This window comes from Podarcis vaucheri (assembly GCF_965113315.1).
Source record: "Podarcis vaucheri genome assembly, chromosome: 1".
Classification (NCBI taxonomy): domain Eukaryota; kingdom Metazoa; phylum Chordata; class Lepidosauria; order Squamata; family Lacertidae; genus Podarcis; species Podarcis vaucheri.
Window position 1 is genome coordinate 109,309,811 of NC_138759.1, and position 20,683 is coordinate 109,330,493.

The 20,683-nt window shown below is 41.2% G+C and overlaps 1 protein-coding gene across 16 annotated transcripts in view; it reads right to left on the reverse strand.

Annotated features, from left to right (window-relative positions):
* BAZ2B (bromodomain adjacent to zinc finger domain 2B) overlaps window positions 1-20,683 on the reverse strand; it is a 194,458-nt gene that overhangs the window by 45,966 nt on the left and 127,809 nt on the right. For 11 of the 16 annotated variants that reach the window (XM_082196983.1, XM_082196984.1, XM_082196988.1 and 8 more), the window contains 10 exons: window positions 19,898-20,522; window positions 18,353-18,652; window positions 15,822-15,882; window positions 13,647-13,755; window positions 13,258-13,359; window positions 7,753-7,963; window positions 3,722-3,814; window positions 3,533-3,594; window positions 1,647-1,712; window positions 52-117 (listed from right to left, as the gene is read on the reverse strand). In XM_082196983.1, the coding sequence (XP_082053109.1) occupies window positions 52-117; window positions 1,647-1,712; window positions 3,533-3,594; window positions 3,722-3,814; window positions 7,753-7,963; window positions 13,258-13,359; window positions 13,647-13,755; window positions 15,822-15,882; window positions 18,353-18,652; window positions 19,898-20,522 (1,695 nt within the window). The remainder of the gene's footprint in view (window positions 1-51; window positions 118-1,646; window positions 1,713-3,532; window positions 3,595-3,721; window positions 3,815-7,752; window positions 7,964-13,257; window positions 13,360-13,646; window positions 13,756-15,821; window positions 15,883-18,352; window positions 18,653-19,897; window positions 20,523-20,683) is intronic. The other 5 variants (XM_082196982.1, XM_082196978.1, XM_082196981.1 and 2 more) reach the window with 2 other exon arrangements.

Below are 20,683 nucleotides of genomic sequence, written 5' to 3' on the forward strand. Positions count from 1 at the left end.
GTGTGTGTGTGTGTTTGGAAGATAAAAACTCTGGTGCTTATCTAAACTAACCTTTATTCGTTTCTCGGCCTCCAATAATTTGGCATTTGCTGCTTCTTCCTTCTTTTTCTTTTTTGCCTGTGCATGCAAAACAGGTCCCAAGGTCATGCAATGGCACCACTACAACTTGAAAGTAATCTCAGACTAGAACAAAAGCTTCATGCCTCACAAGGTGCGAAACAATACCACACATAATGTGTACATCATAACAGATTTCTTCCTCAGTACGTTCTGCATTGTGAAAAACTCATGAGTTTTGGTGGTAGAGGGAGTGGAAATGTACAATTAAGGGACACTTTATATATCAAAATGAAAATGTAAAATTACTGGTGAGGACTGAACTTTCATTACTTTTCTTCTAAAATAGCAGGGTTTTGGGGGGGGGAATCATTGGTTGATAATTTAAAGCTTTCTAGTGATTGAATATACCTAATCTGTAGACATAATTTCGAGAACTTAATTAAAGCCAGGGGTAAGGAACTGCTTACTGGCACATTATCAGAACATTACTCCCTGCTTAATGTATTAAAGAACTAGTATGACAACTAAGAATAAAAAGAAATCTGTTGCCAGACAGATCAGAAACTGAGATTTGAAATAGAAATCTTAAATTTAAATTCCCTCTGACATACTTTATACATGGCATGGATACATTATACAAACCAACTGTTTACGAAACAGAGACTAAGAAATCTTTTGAAAGTATAAACATGCATACTTTTTAAGATTAGAAACATGCTGTTCAAATGTCAACTTCAAAGGTGCTTTCTTAATCCTTGTTGCTTGTTCTGATAATTCAATCAAATCTTTTTATTTCTCTTTTCTGTCTTTGCATTTTAACTTATTGAACACCTATAGAGTTGGGTCCAGAGTTTATGTTCTGCAAAGGGATTCTTCCGTTTGCAGATGGGGCTGCAATCCCGTGGAGGCTCCTGCTAGAGCAAGGAAAAAAGACGATTTTCACCAATTCTCCCTCCTCCTGCACCCTCTAGCATCACCTCCCATGTTCTGTTCAATCCCTCAAACCTCCAGAAAATTTTTCAGAAGACACAAGGAGCTGCAGAGAGAAGGCAGAATCTCTGATAATCTTCCCCTCCCCTCCCAACCCTTTCTCCAGCAGGAGCATCCCACCTGCAGGGTTCTGCTCACAGAAATTCTGGATTCAACCCACAGTCTTTTAGGTACATCTCACGCTCCAGAAGAATCCCAAAGAGTACTTATACACTAATGTGTTTATTACTGAAGTCCAATTCATCAGATGTAAAATGAATTTGGTGCACATGATAAAATGAACCCAAGTCTTGAACTTGTTCATCTTTTATGTGCTGCAGAACACTTTGTTGTTTTGGGTCAAACATAGCTACTACTCCCATGGATATCCAGGATGCATGCGCTTCCCTAAAATGTGCATGATCAAATGGTTTTACTGATGTACCAGACTTAGGAATTTGCAGGTTTAGAGCCATAGTTTAAGGATGGATTGGGATATTTTTATTTTTATTTTATGACAGACAGTGTGACACTCTGATACAACACTTGATGAATTCCTCTAACAGACTCTTCCTTGCATATTCCACTAAAAGCTGGCTTCATTGAACTGGTTATACCTCTAATATTTGCTGAGCCCGAAGTTCTTTTTCAATTCTGATTTGCTGAATTCTCTTAATCTTTTCCTACAAGAAGAAAAGCTTTCATTGATTTTAAGCAGAAGTAATAGCGGATCATTTCCTCTACAGCCCACCCATCCAATCCTGCTTCCAGGATGTGACAACATACCACCTTCTGTCAGGCTTTACTAGATAAGCCAGGCTTGATTTAATGTGCTTTGAACTAGCAGTGCAATGGCAAGGGCCATACACCTGCGACATGAACGGGGCAAAGGATGAACATTTTGCTCCAGCTGGTTAGGGATTTGCAGGCACTTGTGGTAACAATGTGGTATTAAATATCTCAAAGGGCTCATCCAGACTTCCACTTGTCATGTCATCATCATCGTCCTCCCGCCCCCCCAAAAAAACCCGGGGGCCTAGAACTTCATCTTTTGTCATCACTATCTGCCTCAGTTCATCAAACTCCCTGCAAAAAGTTAGTTCAGGCAGTGGGGTCTGACCTATATCTTCTGCTGTGATAATAGATGCAAACAATTCATTTAGCTTATCTGCAATCTCCTCATCCTCCTTTAGCACACCTTTAATCCCTTGTCATCTGAAGGTCCAACTGCCTCCCTAGCTGGTCTCCTGCTACTAATGTATTTAAATAATTTGTTGTTGTTTTTATGTTTTATTTTATAGCATATTAACCATTGAATCCTATATGCTTCTGCTCAGTGGGGCTTACTTGCGTATATTATTGCAGTCTGAAAGTTTGTTTTAATGAGCAGCCCCATTTTGTTTAATTATCCTAGCATGGATTACTGAAATTCATCATAACATTTCCCGTAATTTTCTTTCAACTGCACTTCCCAATATGTTGCATGCAAATGGAAATCAACTACCTGAGACAATTGTTGAAATATATTGTGCATTTATAGCAAGCATCTTATAAAGACAAATATATAATTCAATCCTGTGTATGCCTACTCAGAAAAAAAATCCCACTGAGTTCAGTGAGGCATATTCCCAGGTAAGTGTGTATATGTTCATTTATGGACAATACCAGCCTATTGACTTCCACAAGACTAACCTCTGAGTTGGCATGCACAGAACTGGGCTGTAAATTTCCTCATTTCACATTCATGGTATATTGTGCCTCCATACTGCCTAGGTCCAGTGTAAGGATTCCTGATAAAAACTGTACAACCTATTTCACAACCTTAAGGTGCTAACTGTAAATGGCTGTTAATAACAGCGACATAAATGAAGACCAGAATCTAATACTACTACTACTTACAAAAAGGATAAATTTAACATAATGCGTTTAAGATCAGGGTGAAACTGGAAAGGTCTCTCAGATAAAACTCGATGGAACGAACACGGTAAAAGTATCATTCATGCTTTGTCTGACATTGCAGTTTGCTTAATGGTTTATTAGCCTGCTCGTGCCTTCCGTCAGATAAAACCAGAGTGATTCAGTCTTTTGTCACAGCTAACTTACAGTTAAAGAAGACTCTGTTTTGGCAGAAATCCCAGACCTTCAGATTCTAATGAGTTTGTCATATGATCCATTACCAAATATATTTAGCAACAAAAGCCTTTAAACATGGCTGCCGACATTTTTGACCATTTCTGCTCCCCTTGCCCTTTAACATCAACTTGATCTGTAAACATCTATCAGCAGGTGATGTATATCCATGTTTGAAAAGCAGAACCAGCAGGTTTCTTCATATTAAGCTGTGTGTGAGTCTTTTTAAAATTTATAGTTCATCAAGCTACCAAAGGACAGAGAAGCAGAACAGGCTAGGTTTTCAGCTCACAGTCCTGCTTAAACACATACATGCCATCAGAATAACGTATCTGGTAATGCTTACGGTTGAAACCTGAAAGGCATAAATTACCTGCTGTTTCATTATTTTTATCTGCTCTTTTTGCTTTCTTTTTTCTTCTGCAGCCATAATAGCTGTGAGTGAGAAAGAAAGAAAAAAATGTCAGCAGTAAATAAGTGCAGAATAATGGAAAACTAATATCTATGGATTCAAAAATTCATCTGCGAGAGTCTGCAAGGTTCTTAGAAGTTTAGTACTTACCTTGCTGTTTTTTTGCTTCTTTGGCAGCTCGGGCCTGTTCTTGCTTCTGAAGTTTTCTCAAAAGCTTGATTTGCGCTGCTTGCCTAGCAATTTCTGAAACACAAAGAGAGAAAAAATAAAATACTAAGGGTACAATAAATATTTTTTATTAACACAAGGTCAATCTTGCATGGATCAAAGAAAATATGGAAGAAGTCTGTGTTTGCTTTGTGTGCATTTAGCCTAGAAGTGTCTGATTTGAGGATTTCCTTACCCCATGATTTCATTCAAAGAACTTTTGTGTTGTTAATACCTCAGTGTATCTTGAAGGAAGAGGATTAGGTGTAAATGTGTGTGTGTCTCTGTGGGTATATATGCGTATACACACACACCTCAAGGCATCATGCAATTCCCTTTTTAGGGAGCAGGGTCGGCAAATGAAAAAGTATTACAATAATAATGACTGTCATCTCGGATGCTAAAAGATCAATGAGGGGATTCTTTTTATGTGGAAGTGCCTCCTTCCCATTTAAAGCTCAGTGAGGGAATTTAACAGAATGCAGAGGCTGAAATTCAGCTTGCATATACAGTGGATTCATAGTCACCACATAAAAAAAAAAAAGATTCTGAAACAGCAGCAGGGACCTTATGGCCCTATAGATTTCGTTGGCTTCCAATTTCTAGCAGCCTTAGCTGCTTCAGCCAGCGTGGCCAACGGGCAGGATGATGGGAGTTGCAGTTCAGCAACATCAACACAGGTTTCCCCATCCCGCTATTAGAAATGCACCTAAAATGCAAAATTCCTCCTGGGTGGGCATGTAGGATCCCCAAGAGAGGACAAAATTGGGAATTCTCAGATGGATGGCAACGACAGCATGTGCTGTACTTGACAGGAGCCTTTCCACCCAGCAGAAGCTGGTAGAGCAGTTCATTGCTAGCAACCACTAGCTGCCACTTCAGGGACACAACAGGGACGGCCAAATTCCTGTATTTACCAGAAACTACATACACGGGTGGCGCTGTGGTCTAAACCACAGAGCCTAGCGCTTGCCGATCAGAAGGCCGGCGGTTCGAATCCCCGAGACGGGGTGAGCTCCCGTTGCTCGGTCCCTGCTCCTGCCAACCTAGCAGTTCGAAAGCACATCAAAGTGCAAGTAGATAAATAGGTAAGGAAGGTAAACGGCGTTTCCGTGCGCTGCTCTGGTTCGCCAGAAGCGGCTTAGTCATGCTGGCCACATGACCCGGAAGCTGTACGCCGGCTCCCTCGACCAGTAAAGTGAGATGATTGCCACAACCCCTGAGTCATCCGCGACTGGACCTAAAGGTCAGGGGTCCCTTTACCTTTTACATACAGAAATGGTAGTGAAGGCAGCGGGAACCTCAACCAACACCACGCAAGTATGCAACTGTGCATTAGCCAGCTGCCTACACTACAAGGAAGGCCAGCTATTCGGTCAGTAACTGAATAGCATGTTGCTGCAAGCTGAAATACATCCCTTGCCTCCATAGACATCTCACAAGGTTTTCTAGTAGCGACAGGAATTAACCTTCCCCCTTCGCCCACACTGGAGATTTCTGCCCTGCTGCTCCTACTAGAACTGCTGGGCTTTGGGGGGCGGGGGCAATAAAAGCAACAATTGTGAAGGGAGAGTTGCAAAAACTACAATTATACATGAAATATTTATACACAGCACAGCACAATCTACACGACAAGTTATCTTACAAAAAAAGACTAGAATTACTGGCAGAATAGTTATGTCACAGAGGCACCTACTTTGGAATCTATACAAATGTGCCAGTTTATGGAATCAGGAGCCATTGAAACGAGACTATTCAGAAGGTTGGCATGTCCTCTAAAGCATGTGCCAAAGACTAGGATAATTATCCCCCTTCCGTAAGTGTTATGAGCTTGAACTCAGCTCTGTGGTGTTCACCACATTCCGAGGTACTTATGTAAATATACAAGCAGCACAAATACTGATGACAACCATTTCCTGCCCCCACCCCCAGGAGGAAGGTAAAGTTCCTTCCATTCTTTTGAAACTATCCACAGAAATTCTCTCATTTGGGGTAATGACAAGGCAGTAGAGAACATTATATTGGGAAGTAAGTAGTTTTGTAGTCTTCTAGACTGCCAAATATTCTGCTTGCTACTCCCCCTCTCCCCTGAGGAGTCAATTATCTCTAAAGGGTAAGTATAATAATAAAGTTTTTCATTATCATTGTCCTAAGTAAGGTTTTGTGCCAGGGATAGCAAGCTTTCAAGAAGATTCTGCTGAATAGATGTGCACACTGTGTAAGAGGCGCATTTATACCTTGGTCATATGCAATGCCTATGTGTGTGTGTCATCAATTTCCCCAAGTAAATTATTGTATGACTAGTTTCTGGCATCCCTGAACATTTAGGGAGTTACTCTTTATGACACTAGATGAAACAAGACTGGGAAGTCTTTTGAGAAATAATGTATTGGTAACCTGGAGTTTTGCAAGCTCAAACCGTGTCATAAATGACAAAGCCTTCCAGACTGCAGAACTGAATGCTTTATAATTAGGTAAATTGGATATACACACAATCCAAAATGTGTGTATGTGTGTGTAAGCCAAGTTACAAGGAAGTGGCTGATGGATGTAATAGTGGAAAACTGATTGGAATGGTTATTGTAAAATATGCATGGAAAGAGGAGAAGGGAAGTCAATGGATATTTTAAAGTTTGTAACATGTTTAATTGAAACTGTAAAACAAAAAAAAAATTTAAAATTATTATTTTTTTAAAAAAGGAAGTGGAATGTGGAAGAAAAGACAGGAGCCTACAGCTCACATTGTTTTAAAAATATAAACAGAAGAATAGGTAGGGAGGAATTTTAAGCATGTTTACTGAATCATGTATTCACCATAGGAATACTGCAGATGGGAATTTATTTAGGATCGGAATGTGTACCAGAAAAATAATAATAAAAATGGCTGGACCAATAACAGTGCAGGAAACAGTCATAATGCTACAATAATTTATAATAGCAATTTTGTCACAGAGATAAAAACATATGACTCTTGATTAAATGACAGCATAGGGCCTTTATCAGGTGACACACAGAGAGACACATTTTATCTATAAAAAAAGAGAATTGCTTCCCCCAAGGCCAACATTTGAATAGATTTTCACATCATGGCCACCCTAAATCAGGAAAATATGTGTGAATTGCATTTACATGTTACTACTATTACTACTACTAATAAAAATAATGATAATAAATTAAAATTATATACCCTTCATCAAAAGACCACACAAAAATACATAGCATAATAGCAAACGAAAACAAAACCTCCACAGGTATTTATTAAAATTCATACATATTACCAGGGACGTATGCCAAGTACTTGCCAAGAAACAGGAATGAAGGAACAATTAACTGTATCCTATCCTCCTTTGTCCTTGGGTGGCACTTAACCATGCTTCCCTCAGAATAGACCCACTAAGATTAATAAAGTTAGCTCCACTAATTTTAATGGTTCTACTCTGAGTAAACCTCAGTTTAATACCACGCTTTGTACATAATTTGTTTCTGATGAAGCCAAATATTTTATAATTTTGACTAATCAGAATTCTCCCTTGCTTTGGAAGTAGTAATATATTCTGTTCTTATTTGCTGATAGTATGAAAACGAAAAACTCTTAAACAAACAGATAAAACCTTTTGTGGATGTGGAACTGATAACACAGGCAGGAAGCTTGTCGGGGAGGGGAATCCGAAAACTTCTTATGACAGACTGTAGGGGAGTAGGGGCTGGATTAGGTGGAGGTATCCCTCTGCCCAGCTCTCCCAGTACTCCTGACTTCCTGCTGGCCACCAAATGGGCAGACAGGAGCCCTACTAACATAGGCCAGTAGAGAGCCACAAAATTGGGACATTTCAAAGGAGTATTTTGGAGCTTGAGTGAACCTGGAAAGTCCTTAACACAATACATAAACCAAAAGGCTTCTTTGCTTATTGAATATAAATTGTCTGCAGGCACCTTTTACTATGCGTCGGGAGAAGTTATAATAAAATCCTTACCTTGGGCTTGTAACTTTCTTAACAGCTTAGCATCTGTGTTGTCAAGAAACTCAGTGCTACCAACATTTGGAGGTCGACCTTTGCGACGCCTCATTTTCGATTCCTCTTTCGCGCGCTGTCTCTCTGGATTCGGCGGCCGCCCTCTGCGTCCTTCCATAGCTCTGATACGAGGAAGGACTTCCTCTTCTTTCAGCAAACACCACTGCATCCCCTTTGTAATTAATATATTTCACAGGAAGTCATTATAAACGCAAAATGGACAACAACAAAAATGTGCACTCAGCTGACATGTAAAAACGCACACCGAAGCATATGTCTATATATCTGTGTGAGAGCTGCAAGCTTGAACTGATCAAACTGGCAGATTAATCAATTTAGGCTTTAATTGCGGCCTAGAATTTTCTCCCCACTCCACCCCGTATGGAAGTTGCCCTGCTCTCCACTTCTCTCCCATTGACACCAATGAAAGTGAAACGTATTGTTGTTTTTTTCCATTACAAAGCAGCTGTATCTCTTGGCTGTTTTTAAAGGTGTCCTGGGGGATGAGGGGTCTTGTGATCCACTCCCCACCCTCACTCCCACCAGTGGAACACTGTCAGGAAGTAGGTACATCTTTGCCAGCAAAACTCTGTAGGCAAACCAGGGTCTTTTCTGGGGAATTAGCTGCTGTCCTGCCAGCAACACTTATATACATTTAAAGGCCCCTCGGCTAGCATTGGTGTATAAACCTGATTCAGCATATATCTCAAGCCCCTTCACATCCTTGTACTCTTATTTAAGTTCATTCGTGAAGTTCTGAATAGCTTGCTTCCAAATGAAATTACTTGGCAGTAATTAGTATTTAATGAAAGCGATTAGCTGTTGCTTACACATCAGTGTTGCATTGTCTTTGCTCTGTTTTGTCTAATTATTCCATTTGGAAGGGTACATTGAGACAAAAGGCGAACATGTTTGCTAAAAACGAAGTCTCAAATTCTTTGGTCAGCATGATGAAACTATCTTTGATAATTTGTACTTGGGACATTCTTACAATCAATTCACACTGAAACTCATTATTGCCTTACAGTCTTCTCAGAAACACGTTATGTTCATCTATGGAAATCAGTTTCCACCTACCATAAAAAAACATTTTTAACTGATCTGAAATTTTCAATTTATTTTAATCCCTTCTTCTCACTATCTCATTCTGTGGAAACCTCAGGATTTCTGCTGAGAATGATTCCATTTGCTTACATTTCACCATGTGGCATCTGTACCCTCCATATCCTAAATTCCTGTAGCTTTCAAACACAGCCTTTAGTTTAGGAACAGCTTGCATCAAATTTACACAAGAGGAGCCTAGTATTGTGTTTCTTTATCTAAAGCAGCACAGAAGTCTGATCTCTTCTGAACTGTGTATCTCATGTTTTCCTCATAACCCAGTTCTCACTGAGGGGATAAACGAAAGGACCGTAGCTCACAAGTAGACCAGCTGCTTTGCATGCAGATAGTCCCTGTCTCAATCCCTACCATCTTCATAGGGTTGACAATGTCCACTACCTGAAACCCTGGAGAGATGCTGCCAGTCAGTGTGGACAGTACTGAGCCAGACTGACCAATGCACCTGTCTCAGTCTAAAACAGCTTCCTGTATTTCTATATCTGTGCTGTGACACTTCAGACTGCAGAGGAAGGCTTACAGGACTGGAAACCCACCCCCACCCCCCTATACAAAAAAAAAGAAGATCCCTGTGCATAGAAAACTAACATGTCAAGGAAAAGGCTAGACTAGACATCTAGTTCCCACTGCCTTTTAAAATAATTAAACAAACAAACAAACCATATGGCCACAATTAATTTATCATTGTTAACCCCAGAACCAAGAACCCAATCTACCAAGCTCCTTTCTAAAGAAAGGGAGCCTTACAAGACTTCCGTATTTGGATAAGTAAACAGTAACAACAACAGGCTAAATTTATACTTGCTCATTCATTCGATCCCTCCCTGTACCAAAAACACACATCCAACCCAATGAGCATTGCAGTGTGGATGAGCACCTGGTACTGAAACAGGTTGAACTCAATGGGGCTGATGCTTCAGAGTAAGATACATATAGAATTGTGCTGTGCACCAGCTGCACGTGTAGTATTCTGCTTCCACACACAGTTCTCATTTCCTGAGTTGAGTTCACTTATTGCATAATCTCATATTCAACATTTTGAAGCATACAAATTGACCAAAGAAACAAAGCGCTAGTAAAAGTAAAATTAGGACAAATGGGGTAATATCTTGCATACCTTTGATTTGAAGTTAATTACATCAGAGTTCATCGTTCCAAAGTTAATTTGTGTGCTTTAAAATTAAGCATGGTAACTCACATTTAACTGGGAACAAGGATAGATTACCAAGAGTTCACTGGTGACGAAGAGCAGTGATTCAGTAATCCCATCGCACACAGTAACAAATGCAGTTTGCAATACCAGCTGGGGCTTGTAGAAGTCACACATATATAGACATATATGAAAGCATGTACAACAAGCACATTTATGCTGGCAAACACTGTAGAAAAAAAATAAGCTGCTATTTTGAATGAAGCACATTGCACTTCTCATTAATGCACACACATTACAATAAAAAGTTCCCTAACACTGAAGAGTTACTTACCTTCATTTAGTGTTTTCCAAAGTTCATATTCTGTATTGCTCCATTCTAACTCTAATGCACCTGTTCTCATATTTTCCAGGGTTCTTAAATGGCTCCTGCCTCCACCCAAAGTGAAAACAAGGGTCATGAATTCAGAGCTATCACCCTGAATAAACAAAAGGCTAATCTTGCTTGCCTGGCTGGAATCGATCTAAATGTGTGTCTGGCAAAATATAACCAATGATGTACCAAGAACTAGACAGCAAGAGTCTCCTTGGGAAGAAATCTAAAAGCAATTTGATACAATTGTCCTCCTGGTTTTCAGTACATGTGCTTGTATGGTAATGGCATTTCAATGGAGACATCTAACGTATTTTCTTTTTGGTGTGAAACCGTTTCTACTAATCAAAACTGGAAGAAAGATTACCTGGAACCCTCGCATCCCCTTGCACACATTACATTTATTAGCGCAGAACTCTATCCAATGTCCAATAACACAGAGTTGTTAGGGGAGCATTTCAGAAGGCAAAGTACTCTACGCACAACTTTCATTGCAGGGAACCTTGCACAAGGATAGCTAATAATTTGGGGTGTGTCTAATAACACTGCAGCCATGCATCCTAGCAGACAGAATACTGAGTTTATTTTGATTTCAAGAAGAGACTCAGACTCATAATGCATAGGAGTTTGGCAAGAAATGTTGAAGGAATTAATTGAAAAAGTACCTGGTGAGTAATTTGTAAAGGGAAACTTGTCAACTGGTCCAACAGTACACTAACATATCCAGACTGCAATCTATAAGCCAAGCTGACTAAACCATGATCTATTATCCTTCTTCACCCCAATTTTAACTGCCATAGTTTTCCCCAAGGAGAATTAGGAATTGTTGTTCCGAGATATTCCTGCGATTTTACAAAATTTTAACCAACTGCAAATATTATACACTGCTATAATCTCCATGGCTGCCTGGGTGAATCCATGGCAGTAAAAACAAGGGGGAAACCCAACCACCACCAATGTGTAGCGATGCTATGTTCTCAGGGTAACTTGGTAATTTTTATATAATGGCTTTCTGTGCAGAATCCTGGGAACTGTAGTTGGTGGGGATTCTGTGAATTTGCTGTCAAAATCTATAGCCTCACTCCCAGAATTAAAGTTCCACATTAAGGAAATAGAATGACTGCTATAGCTGCAGCAGTACAGCTATACCCTGAGGCCTTGTTCTCTTAAAACAGCAGATGAGGTGGCAAACTTGTTCCGTGAACATTCCTCACTGTAAAAAATAACAACAATATAACCCCTCCACAAAATAAAACTGCATGTCAAGAAGATATGTTCTAGCCAGGCTTTCTCCCTGACATGTTGGCTTTATATCACTAGAGATGTTTTTGAATAGACGAACATCAGTCAAGTGAGCCCCAATCTGTAATCTGAAGTTGTCAAGAAACAGGTTTGCCTCCTCATCGGCTGTTTATGTGAACTAGCCCCAATATCTGCAATGACTTACATGTACAGCTATGCTCTACTGACCACTTTAAAGGACTGAGCACTAGCAGGGGAAGCCGTATTTTTCAATTCTCCTTCACCTACTGGACAAAAACCGAGACAGTGTCATTTCCCAAGTGTGTGGTTCTGCCCCATTTCATGTTTTTTTTGGCAACACCTGGCTTTGTAGGGTGTGCCCTATGTGGGGAGGCTGTAGCAGGCTAGAGCCATGAGCAAATTGCTCCAATAGTTCAGCGTAGTACTTGGGAGCACTTGGCAGGTATCTGCACACACTTGCCTTAAAAAAAGGGGAGACCATATACAGACCCCATATACCCAAACTATAAGGAATGAAATACTGCCCACTACACAAAAAGAAGTTATGTACTCAATTATGCAAGTAGTAAGTGATGTAAGACAAAGTATAGGGTACACAAAGGCACATTTAGGTTAAGAAAAGGTTCCCATTAGAGAAGTCCAAATAAGGTAAGACAGAAAGGGGGAGGACACAAGTAAATCCTTACAACTACAATCCGGTATATGTGCACCTGAGAGTAAGCCTCATTGAACTCTGTGGGACTTAATTTCCAAATTAACCTGCAAAGGATCGTGCTGCACGTTAGCTAAAACAGAGAACAGTGTCTCACAGATGAAACACACGCACAAAAAATGTCCTTAAAAACACACATTTATCATATCCTCCCTGGGGTTTATTGTCCCCTCCCCAGTCTTATTTATGTAGACTTTGCAGAATTCATCATACATTCTCCACACTGAACAAACAACTCTATGTTTAATTCTATATTTCAGCCAACACCACAGAGACAGCTAAAGAAAAAACATGTGTATGTGAACAAAGCTACTTACAATTACCACATATATGAAATAACAAAGTTGATCTCAGAAGCATTTAAACTGACATACCAGTGCTCAAATTACAGAGAAAAGAGGAGACATTCTTAAATGAAATGTATAAGCCCCACCCCCTGACTCCTCCCAGTTTTAGCCGAATCATGCTTCCCATATACTGTATGGCCTTCTGAAAAGAGGGCCCACCTAAAAGGCAAAGGGGGGAGTGTGGACTTGTAATTTGAGTACTGGAATATATACTCAACCTCAAAGGCCAATGATAACTAGATGACTGCAGTTTCCAAATTTAATTCTGCGAGATGCTGAGCACCTGGCAAGGTGATAATGAATTGTGAAGGTTTTTCCAGCACTTTCCAGGCGTCAGGTGCTCACTCATTCACAACTACTATCATAAAGTCACACATATGACTGCAAGAATGAACCAGCTAACAATAGCAATGCTCCAGAGTGTAGTAAAAAAAATATTTCACTTAAGATTTATGATACTACGCCTTGGATCAAAGACTTTACTTTTTTAAAAAGCGGATACCTGCGGTCCATCTCTGGCTTCATAGAAGTCACCCACTCCTATTTTTGCACTGAAGCTGAAATTGTCCCTTGAGATATCCATTATTCCATTTCTGCTGAGATACTGAAAAAATCACATATTTTTCCACTTCAGGTTTTAAGTCATTACAACCCAGCTTTGATGTACAAGCTAATGTTAGAGAGAAGTCAAATGTGTGTGGGGTTTTTTGGTGCATATTCTGGCAAGGGGATACGAATTTACAAGAGGTCATTTTAGAGGCAGGTTTAAGGTACATTAGCCTCGCATCACGGGCCATTTTGTATCAAGGAACTTTAGTGGAGGAAAAAGTTCATTTAAATAATTATGTGCATGCTTAATAAGGACCAGAAAGCATAACGTTTAAAATATACCTTTACTACTTCAGGGTACTGCCTTAGCTTCTTGCCACATGGTGCATAATATGCTACTTCCCCTTGAAGGCGGCCACCGAAGTTCCTTATTCTTGTTTCTCTTTGCCAGCTGCAGTTAAAAAAAATTATATATAAATTTAAAGAGGCACAGCATTATAGCAACACATATGTTGGGAGGAAGTTCCTTTGAACTTACCTCAAAGCAAGCATGCCTAGAGTTGGACTGCACAGCAGTAATGCTATGTACAACTTCCTAAGAGTAAGAGTCACGGAGTTAAACCACACTTACTTCTGGGTAATATATCCACTTAGAGGTGTACTGTTGCTCAGTGGCAGAGCATCTGCCTTCTATTCAGAAGGTATTGGGTTCAATTCCTGGCATCTCCAGGTACAACAGGGAGAGGCCTCTGTCTCAAACCCTGTAGAGCCTTTGCCACTCAATACTGAGCTAGCTGGATCAATGGTCTAATTCAGTATAAGGCAGCCTCCTACGTTCCTAAGTAAATCAGGTTCCCAGTTTGCTAATAAGCTGTGATGGTGATGGTCATAATATTTGTAAACTGAAGAACCAAGTTGGAATCTAAGAACGCACAACTTCCATTATTCCTGACCAGTGGCCATGCTGACTAAGGCTGGTGGGAACTGGAGTCTGACAATATCTGGATGGCACCAAATTGGCTACCCTAGTTTAGCTTTTCCTGTTGAAATAATCTCAAGTGGTTTGGCTGAGAAAGACAAGGAAGAGTCACTGCTACTCAGAGTTAATGGAGTTAGGTGAGTTACAGTACCAGGAAGGTCAGAGAGCCTGTGGCACAATAGGTCAGTGTGTCTGGCTGTCAACCAGAAGACTGGTGGTTCGAGCCCACCCAGGGACGGCTGTGGGCAGAATTCCTGCATTGCAGGGGGTTGAACTAGATGACCCTCAGGGTCCCTTCCAACTCTAAAATTCTATGATTCCATGACTCCCCAAGTCACATGGGCTATTAAACAGAGCTAGGCATATTGTAGCATGCAGAAAATTAAGCACCAGGAAAAATGTGCCCCTGCAGTCACCCAAAGGCCAAAAGTTCCCCCTTGAGGGCAAACAACTGCTACAGTACAGCTTACTGAAAAGAGTGTGTGTGAAATCTGAACAGCTGAAGCAGACCAGGAATGTTTCAATGTAAGGAAAGAGTACAATGTGAGCTGCTGTTTCAGATTTCAGTTGTAGGATGCAGAGAAAGCTGAGGTGATGGAAACTGATCCTTAGCCAGGGCCTAGTGAGACGTAGCACAAGAGAGAAGCCTCTGAAAAAGGCCAAAGGAAAATATTGTATGCAGTTCGTTACCTAGTGACTGCAGTAGGAAGAAAGATGTAGGCAAGATGCAAGCAATGGTGAATGTCAGTAAGTAGAATGAAGGCTTGAAAAACAGCGGATGCTCTACTTCTACAGCAGGGACTAACATGTCTTGCCAATAATTTAGTTACTGGAACCCATCCCAAACTTGGCAAGCCCCCTCAGAGAAACAAAAAGGGATGGACGATGCAAAGCACAAAGCATCACAGGAAGCTTTATGACTCTCTGGGGGGAAATTCACCTCTTCAGCAAATTACGTATGAGCAATTATACCTCCCCCCTCACTCCTGGAACATATTCTGTGATTTGTGGGGTTTGGGTCTGATTCTTAATACAGTACGAGATCTCAGCTTTTTGGTGAAGATTGAGAACTGAACATTGCAAAGAAAACATATGAAACCCAACTCTGTTTCCCCCCACAAAAGGCAAACGGGGGAGCAGGGAGACTTGCAGAGGTGCATCAGCCAGAGGGAAGTGGCTTAACTGTTCCAGTACCCATAATCTCAATTTAAATAGTCCAGCAGGTTGCTCTGAATCATTTTCCAGTTCAGACTCCAAAAGTGACAAATGAGCTAGAGAGAAAAAGGGGTTTCAGGAGATGATATGTGGGTTTGGGTTAAGCCCCTTCCTATGCATAAATTCTCACACGTGCCTCTTCCTTCATGTAACCGTGGAAATCATGGGCCTGGAAACTTGCATTTGCCAGGGTACTTTTGTCTTCAGTGTTAATAACAACTCACCATCGTCCAAACAAATTGCAAAATCACTACCTTTAGGAATGTTACTGCATTACAAGAAGCTGGTATCACAAGTTTAATTCAAAATTGTATCTTACATACCCATACTCCAGAGGAATGCGCAGTTCTCGCTCATCTGTGACTCTGCGCCTTTTTGAAGTACCTTAAATAGAATTTAATGGATTAAATTTTAGAACACAGCAAACCCAAATTACAACTGTAATTGTTCTGCTATTTGTTCTGCAATATGTTCTGCTATGGGACGTGGGTGGCGCTGTGGGTAAAACCTCAGTGCCAAGGACTTGCTGATTGTATGGTCGGCGGTTCAAATCCCCGCGGCAGGGTGAGCTCCCGTCTTTCGGTCCCAGCTCCTGCCCACCTAGCAGTTCGAAAGCACCCTTAAGTGCAAGTAGATAAATAGGTACCGCTTTATAGTGGGAAGGTAAACGGCGTTTCCGTGTGCTGCGCTGGTGCCGGCTCGCCAGAGCAGCTTCATCATGCTGGCCACGTGACCCAGAAGTGTCTCCGGACAGCGCTGGCCCCCGGCCTCTTAAGTGAGATGGGCGCACAACCCTAGAGTCGGACACGACTGGCCCGTATGGGCAGGGGTACCTTTACCTTTATGTTCTGCTATTTTTTTAACAAAAAGAAATCAGCAGAGGCTGTTTATACCCCTTTCCTTGCTTTTTCCTTGCAACCCGTGTCTTGCAAAAATGCAAGAAATGAGCAGAACACAATTTGCTAACAATTGCTAGAGTCTATTCTGACCCAGAGAATTTAAGAAATCAACAGATTTAGGAACAATCATCAACCAAACTATAGATCAACACCCCAGTCCTGAAATCACTTATGTTAGCATGTTTAAGTGAAATAAAAGAAACCCTGTTTCTAGATAATGTCCCCAGTACAACCCAGGGTGCCTGTGGCTTGTTGAACTGCTGATGTTACAAGGCAGAACATCACATGACACAGAGCATTTCAACTGATTTCCATGGAACTTCTTTTCATTCAATGGGCACATTTTACAGATTTGTGTCCCAGGCTGGTAAAGACATTTTCCTGTTTAATGACTTTCCCTTTTTAATCTGATTTTTACACACGCGCGCGCACACACACACACACACACACACACCCCAAGATTCAAAAAGGAGTGGGGGATTGGTAGGTAAAAAAGCAGCTAAATGAGAAACTGGGAGGGTGGGGAATCTGATGAACACAAGGAGGAAGGGCCTTACTACCACGGTTCAGGGGAGCTCATTACTAACCCAGCAGAATCTCCATTTTTATTCCCCCCCCCCAAAAAAAAAGGAGCCTGACAATTCTCTGTGCACACTGTTTTTAGGGGAAGAGAGAGAAGACGAAAGCTTTGTAGGGCACACATTGATGTTGTTCCATGCCTATAAGGGCTAATCTGCAGTCAGTGTTCAGAGGAATGTGATTATTTGTGTCTAGAAACAGGATGGCAGTGTACTAAACTATTTCTTTACAGCTCCCTTTTACAACCTGAATGAGCTTCGTTTTAGTAGAATGAAGAACCACCAATAACATCACCATAAGCACACTTGCTTATATTAATATAGTTAAGTGGAATTTTCTTCCACATACTTTGAGGATCAAGGTGTCATGCAGCAAGCCCTTGACCAATGCCCACCTTTCCTAGGAATTTATATGGCTCAGAGGTAACAGGTTTAACCCCAAATCCTGGTATCTCCAGGTAAAAATGAATTTGTCAAATCCTCTTTTAAAGCTATCTAAGTCAGTGGCCATTACCATGTTTTGCAGAAGTGAATCAGGCACACTATCAATGCCTATCAAGCTATTAAAGAAACAGCCCCATTTGTGTTTCAGAAGCAGGCAACTCCTGGGGATGATGTAATGGTACTGCACTGTTTCTACAGTGAAACATTCCCTGGGTTGTTTAAAAGTTTGCTATGTGGATCCAGCGTTGGAGAATCCCCAACACTGTCCAAGTCCTTAGGCAAATACTGAATCCAGGTCTTAATTTGCAATGCTCTACCAAAGAGCAGGACCAATTCAGACTCAGTTGATGCTTCTCTTCTCTTGAGTCTTGGGATGGAAAGGAAGAGGATAATATGGAATAAGCAGAGCCAAGCCTGGCAGCCTACAAGGAGAACAGGGAAATCACTGTGGGAAAAAGGGGAGTACTGAGTCATTGGCAGTCATGGTTTCCTGCTTGGCAGGGGGTTGGACTCGATGGCCCTTGTGGTCTCTTCCAACTCTATGATTCTATGGTTTGTATCAATTTCCCACTATATCTATCTGGGGTGAAATCGACACTCTGCCATTCACACATGGTGAAGATCACTCTTTTCCCAGTACAGAGATTCATCTTTCTATCAGAATATACAATCTTAAGTAGTGATGAAATGCAAGAATTTAATTGAAGCAAGGCCAGATTCTAAGAAGTGCTAAACCAGCCTTCTGCAACCTGGTGCCCCAACATGCGGCAATGCTGGCTGGGGCTGATGGGAATTGGGTGTCCAACAACATCTGGAAGGTACTACTAGGTTGCGGAAGGCTGGGCTCCACAGGTGTGAACCCTTCTAGATTTCAATGAAAAGCATCTCTCTGATATAGATAGGGATTTTGTTATATAAAATAAACTGCAATACCGCTGTGGGTACTTGAGGAAAGCCCAGGAGAAGGTGTGCCCACAAAAGCTGGTGAGGGAGACTCCGGGCATAATGTGGCTGGAGCAGAACTCGGTGTCTTTGCTGCTTGTATATTAAGCGGTGTCGAGCAAGCTGCAAGACTGATGGAAGAGCTTTTGGCAGAGGATGCTGTTTTGTTCAATTTAATCGAAGACTTCTCTCCTTCCGTATCAGTCTCTGATTCATCGGGTTCTTTATCATCTTCTTCCTCATCATCTTCAGATCCTTCAGTATCAGACCCTTCTGAATTACTATCAGATTCTTTGGGGGAAATGGAGAAGACCATGAATTACAAGAAATTGATATATTCTCATTCCAGCATTCATTGAGACTGGGGGTGGGGGTGGGGTGGGGTGGGGACAGGCATTCTGAACTATTTAGTGCAGGGAACAACCAATTGAAGGTGATGTATGTTTCAGACCCATTTATTGGTTTCACATCCTGACACAGATATATAATCACCTTCTTCCTTTGCAATTCACTGTCACCACCCTTCTACTGAAAGTACTTAAGACTTTGGTAACCCAAAGAAGACCTTTCCTGGCTTGTCCAACTTATGACCCAGCAAGCCAAACACAGCTCCACCAGCCACACATCGTAGCCTACTGAATGCTTGACTAGACCCCTCTGCTGTTCTTTTAGAAGCTTCTTGGACTTTGCATGGGCTACCATACATGTCCGGTAGGTAGGCAGCATGTGGCTTGGTCATTCACAAGTTGTGCTGGTCTGCTAAAGACTTAACAACTGGAAGCCACTACTGGTTAGTGCAAAACATGCCAGCTCTTCTCTTAACATATTAGCCAAAAAAATTAAGATGCATTTTATCTAAGATGGTTTTCGCTCGGCTACATAGTTCTTAATTAAAATGCTGGCTCCTTCTTGGGTGTACAGAGCTGCATACTATGCAACAGCATTGGGGGGGGAAATGTCCATTATAACCATAGTATAACACCTAGTAAAACTTACCATTAGGGAAACCTTATTTGGAGCACTAACACCCCAATCCTAGGTGTTTCGAGGGGGCAATGACAATAAAGATATTATTATTATTAAGCCCACAGTGTTCAATAGGGCTTACTCCTAGACAAGCATGCATAAGACTACAGCCTAAACTATTTAAACTAGTCCTTCAGACCCCCCTCACTCATCTTCCCATACCGTTTTCAAGGCTTCGCACTAGTAAGAAACCTCCGTGCATCTGAGCAGTTATCCACTATGTCTCACCCCAGCTACATGGCTCTGTCTCTTCACTATCTCCTAACTTGAAAAGTCATCTCTCCTAAAGCAGCATCAATAACATTTTGAATAAGCTAGGTAAATCAATGTTTTGAATAAGTTAGCAGTTGAGCTGGCTCATCAGTTAACGTTTTCATAATTCTCATTCCAAGATTATAATTTCCATATAGAAACCAGGCGACAATAATTAACCTTATAGCATTTGCAGGAGGGCAAGGGTGCCTTTAGAAGGCTAAAGACATGCAAAGAGTTTCTTTAAATTAAATAAACCTGATTGACTATCATCAGAATCCTCATCTTCCTCGTCTTCATCCTCATCATCCTCATCGTCCTCGTCGTCGTCATCATCCTCATCATTTGAATCCTCAGAATCTTTACTGCTAAGAATGTCTGAATCAGTTCCTCTGAATTGTTCAACCAATGATTTTGTGGAAGGGTGGTTGTGTTGTGTTTTCACTGCTGTCATTGTATTATTGCTGACTGCCTTTTCCTTTGCTGGGCCAGGTAATACAGGAGAGGTAGAAGACATAACAGGTGTCCGGTTGCTTGGTGTCTTTTTCCCACCCGTGCTTAAATTTACTGGTGAGGAAAAGGTTAAGCTGCTGGAAGTAGATACGTTTTCGTTAACCTTGGGCTGGGATTTGGATTTGGTGGTAAGTGCCAGAGGAGCTTCCTGAATGACGCTCTGAATCACTCCATTGGGCTGATGATTACCTAAAAGTGCATTGGTCAAGAAAGGATTAGAATGGTTGTTTTCTAAAGAGGTGTGTTTTTGATGGGCTGGTGGAGAACTGGTTGGCTTTGGACTTGATACTGCTGCGATAACCTTCTTCAGGTTCCTAGATGATTCGTGGTGTTTCTTCAACTGTGCTGGGAATGTCTGCTTGTACTGTTCCTGCAGAAGCACAAAAGATAACAAAATATATAGCTAAATGCCGTAAGCAATGGGTTTAGCAGATGGGCTCTGAAACTTTCGCTTCCAAAAGACAGGCAGATAAGATATAAATCTGTGTGGGCAAGGAAGCTGCTTTGAACCTCCTATGTGAGGCAGGTTGC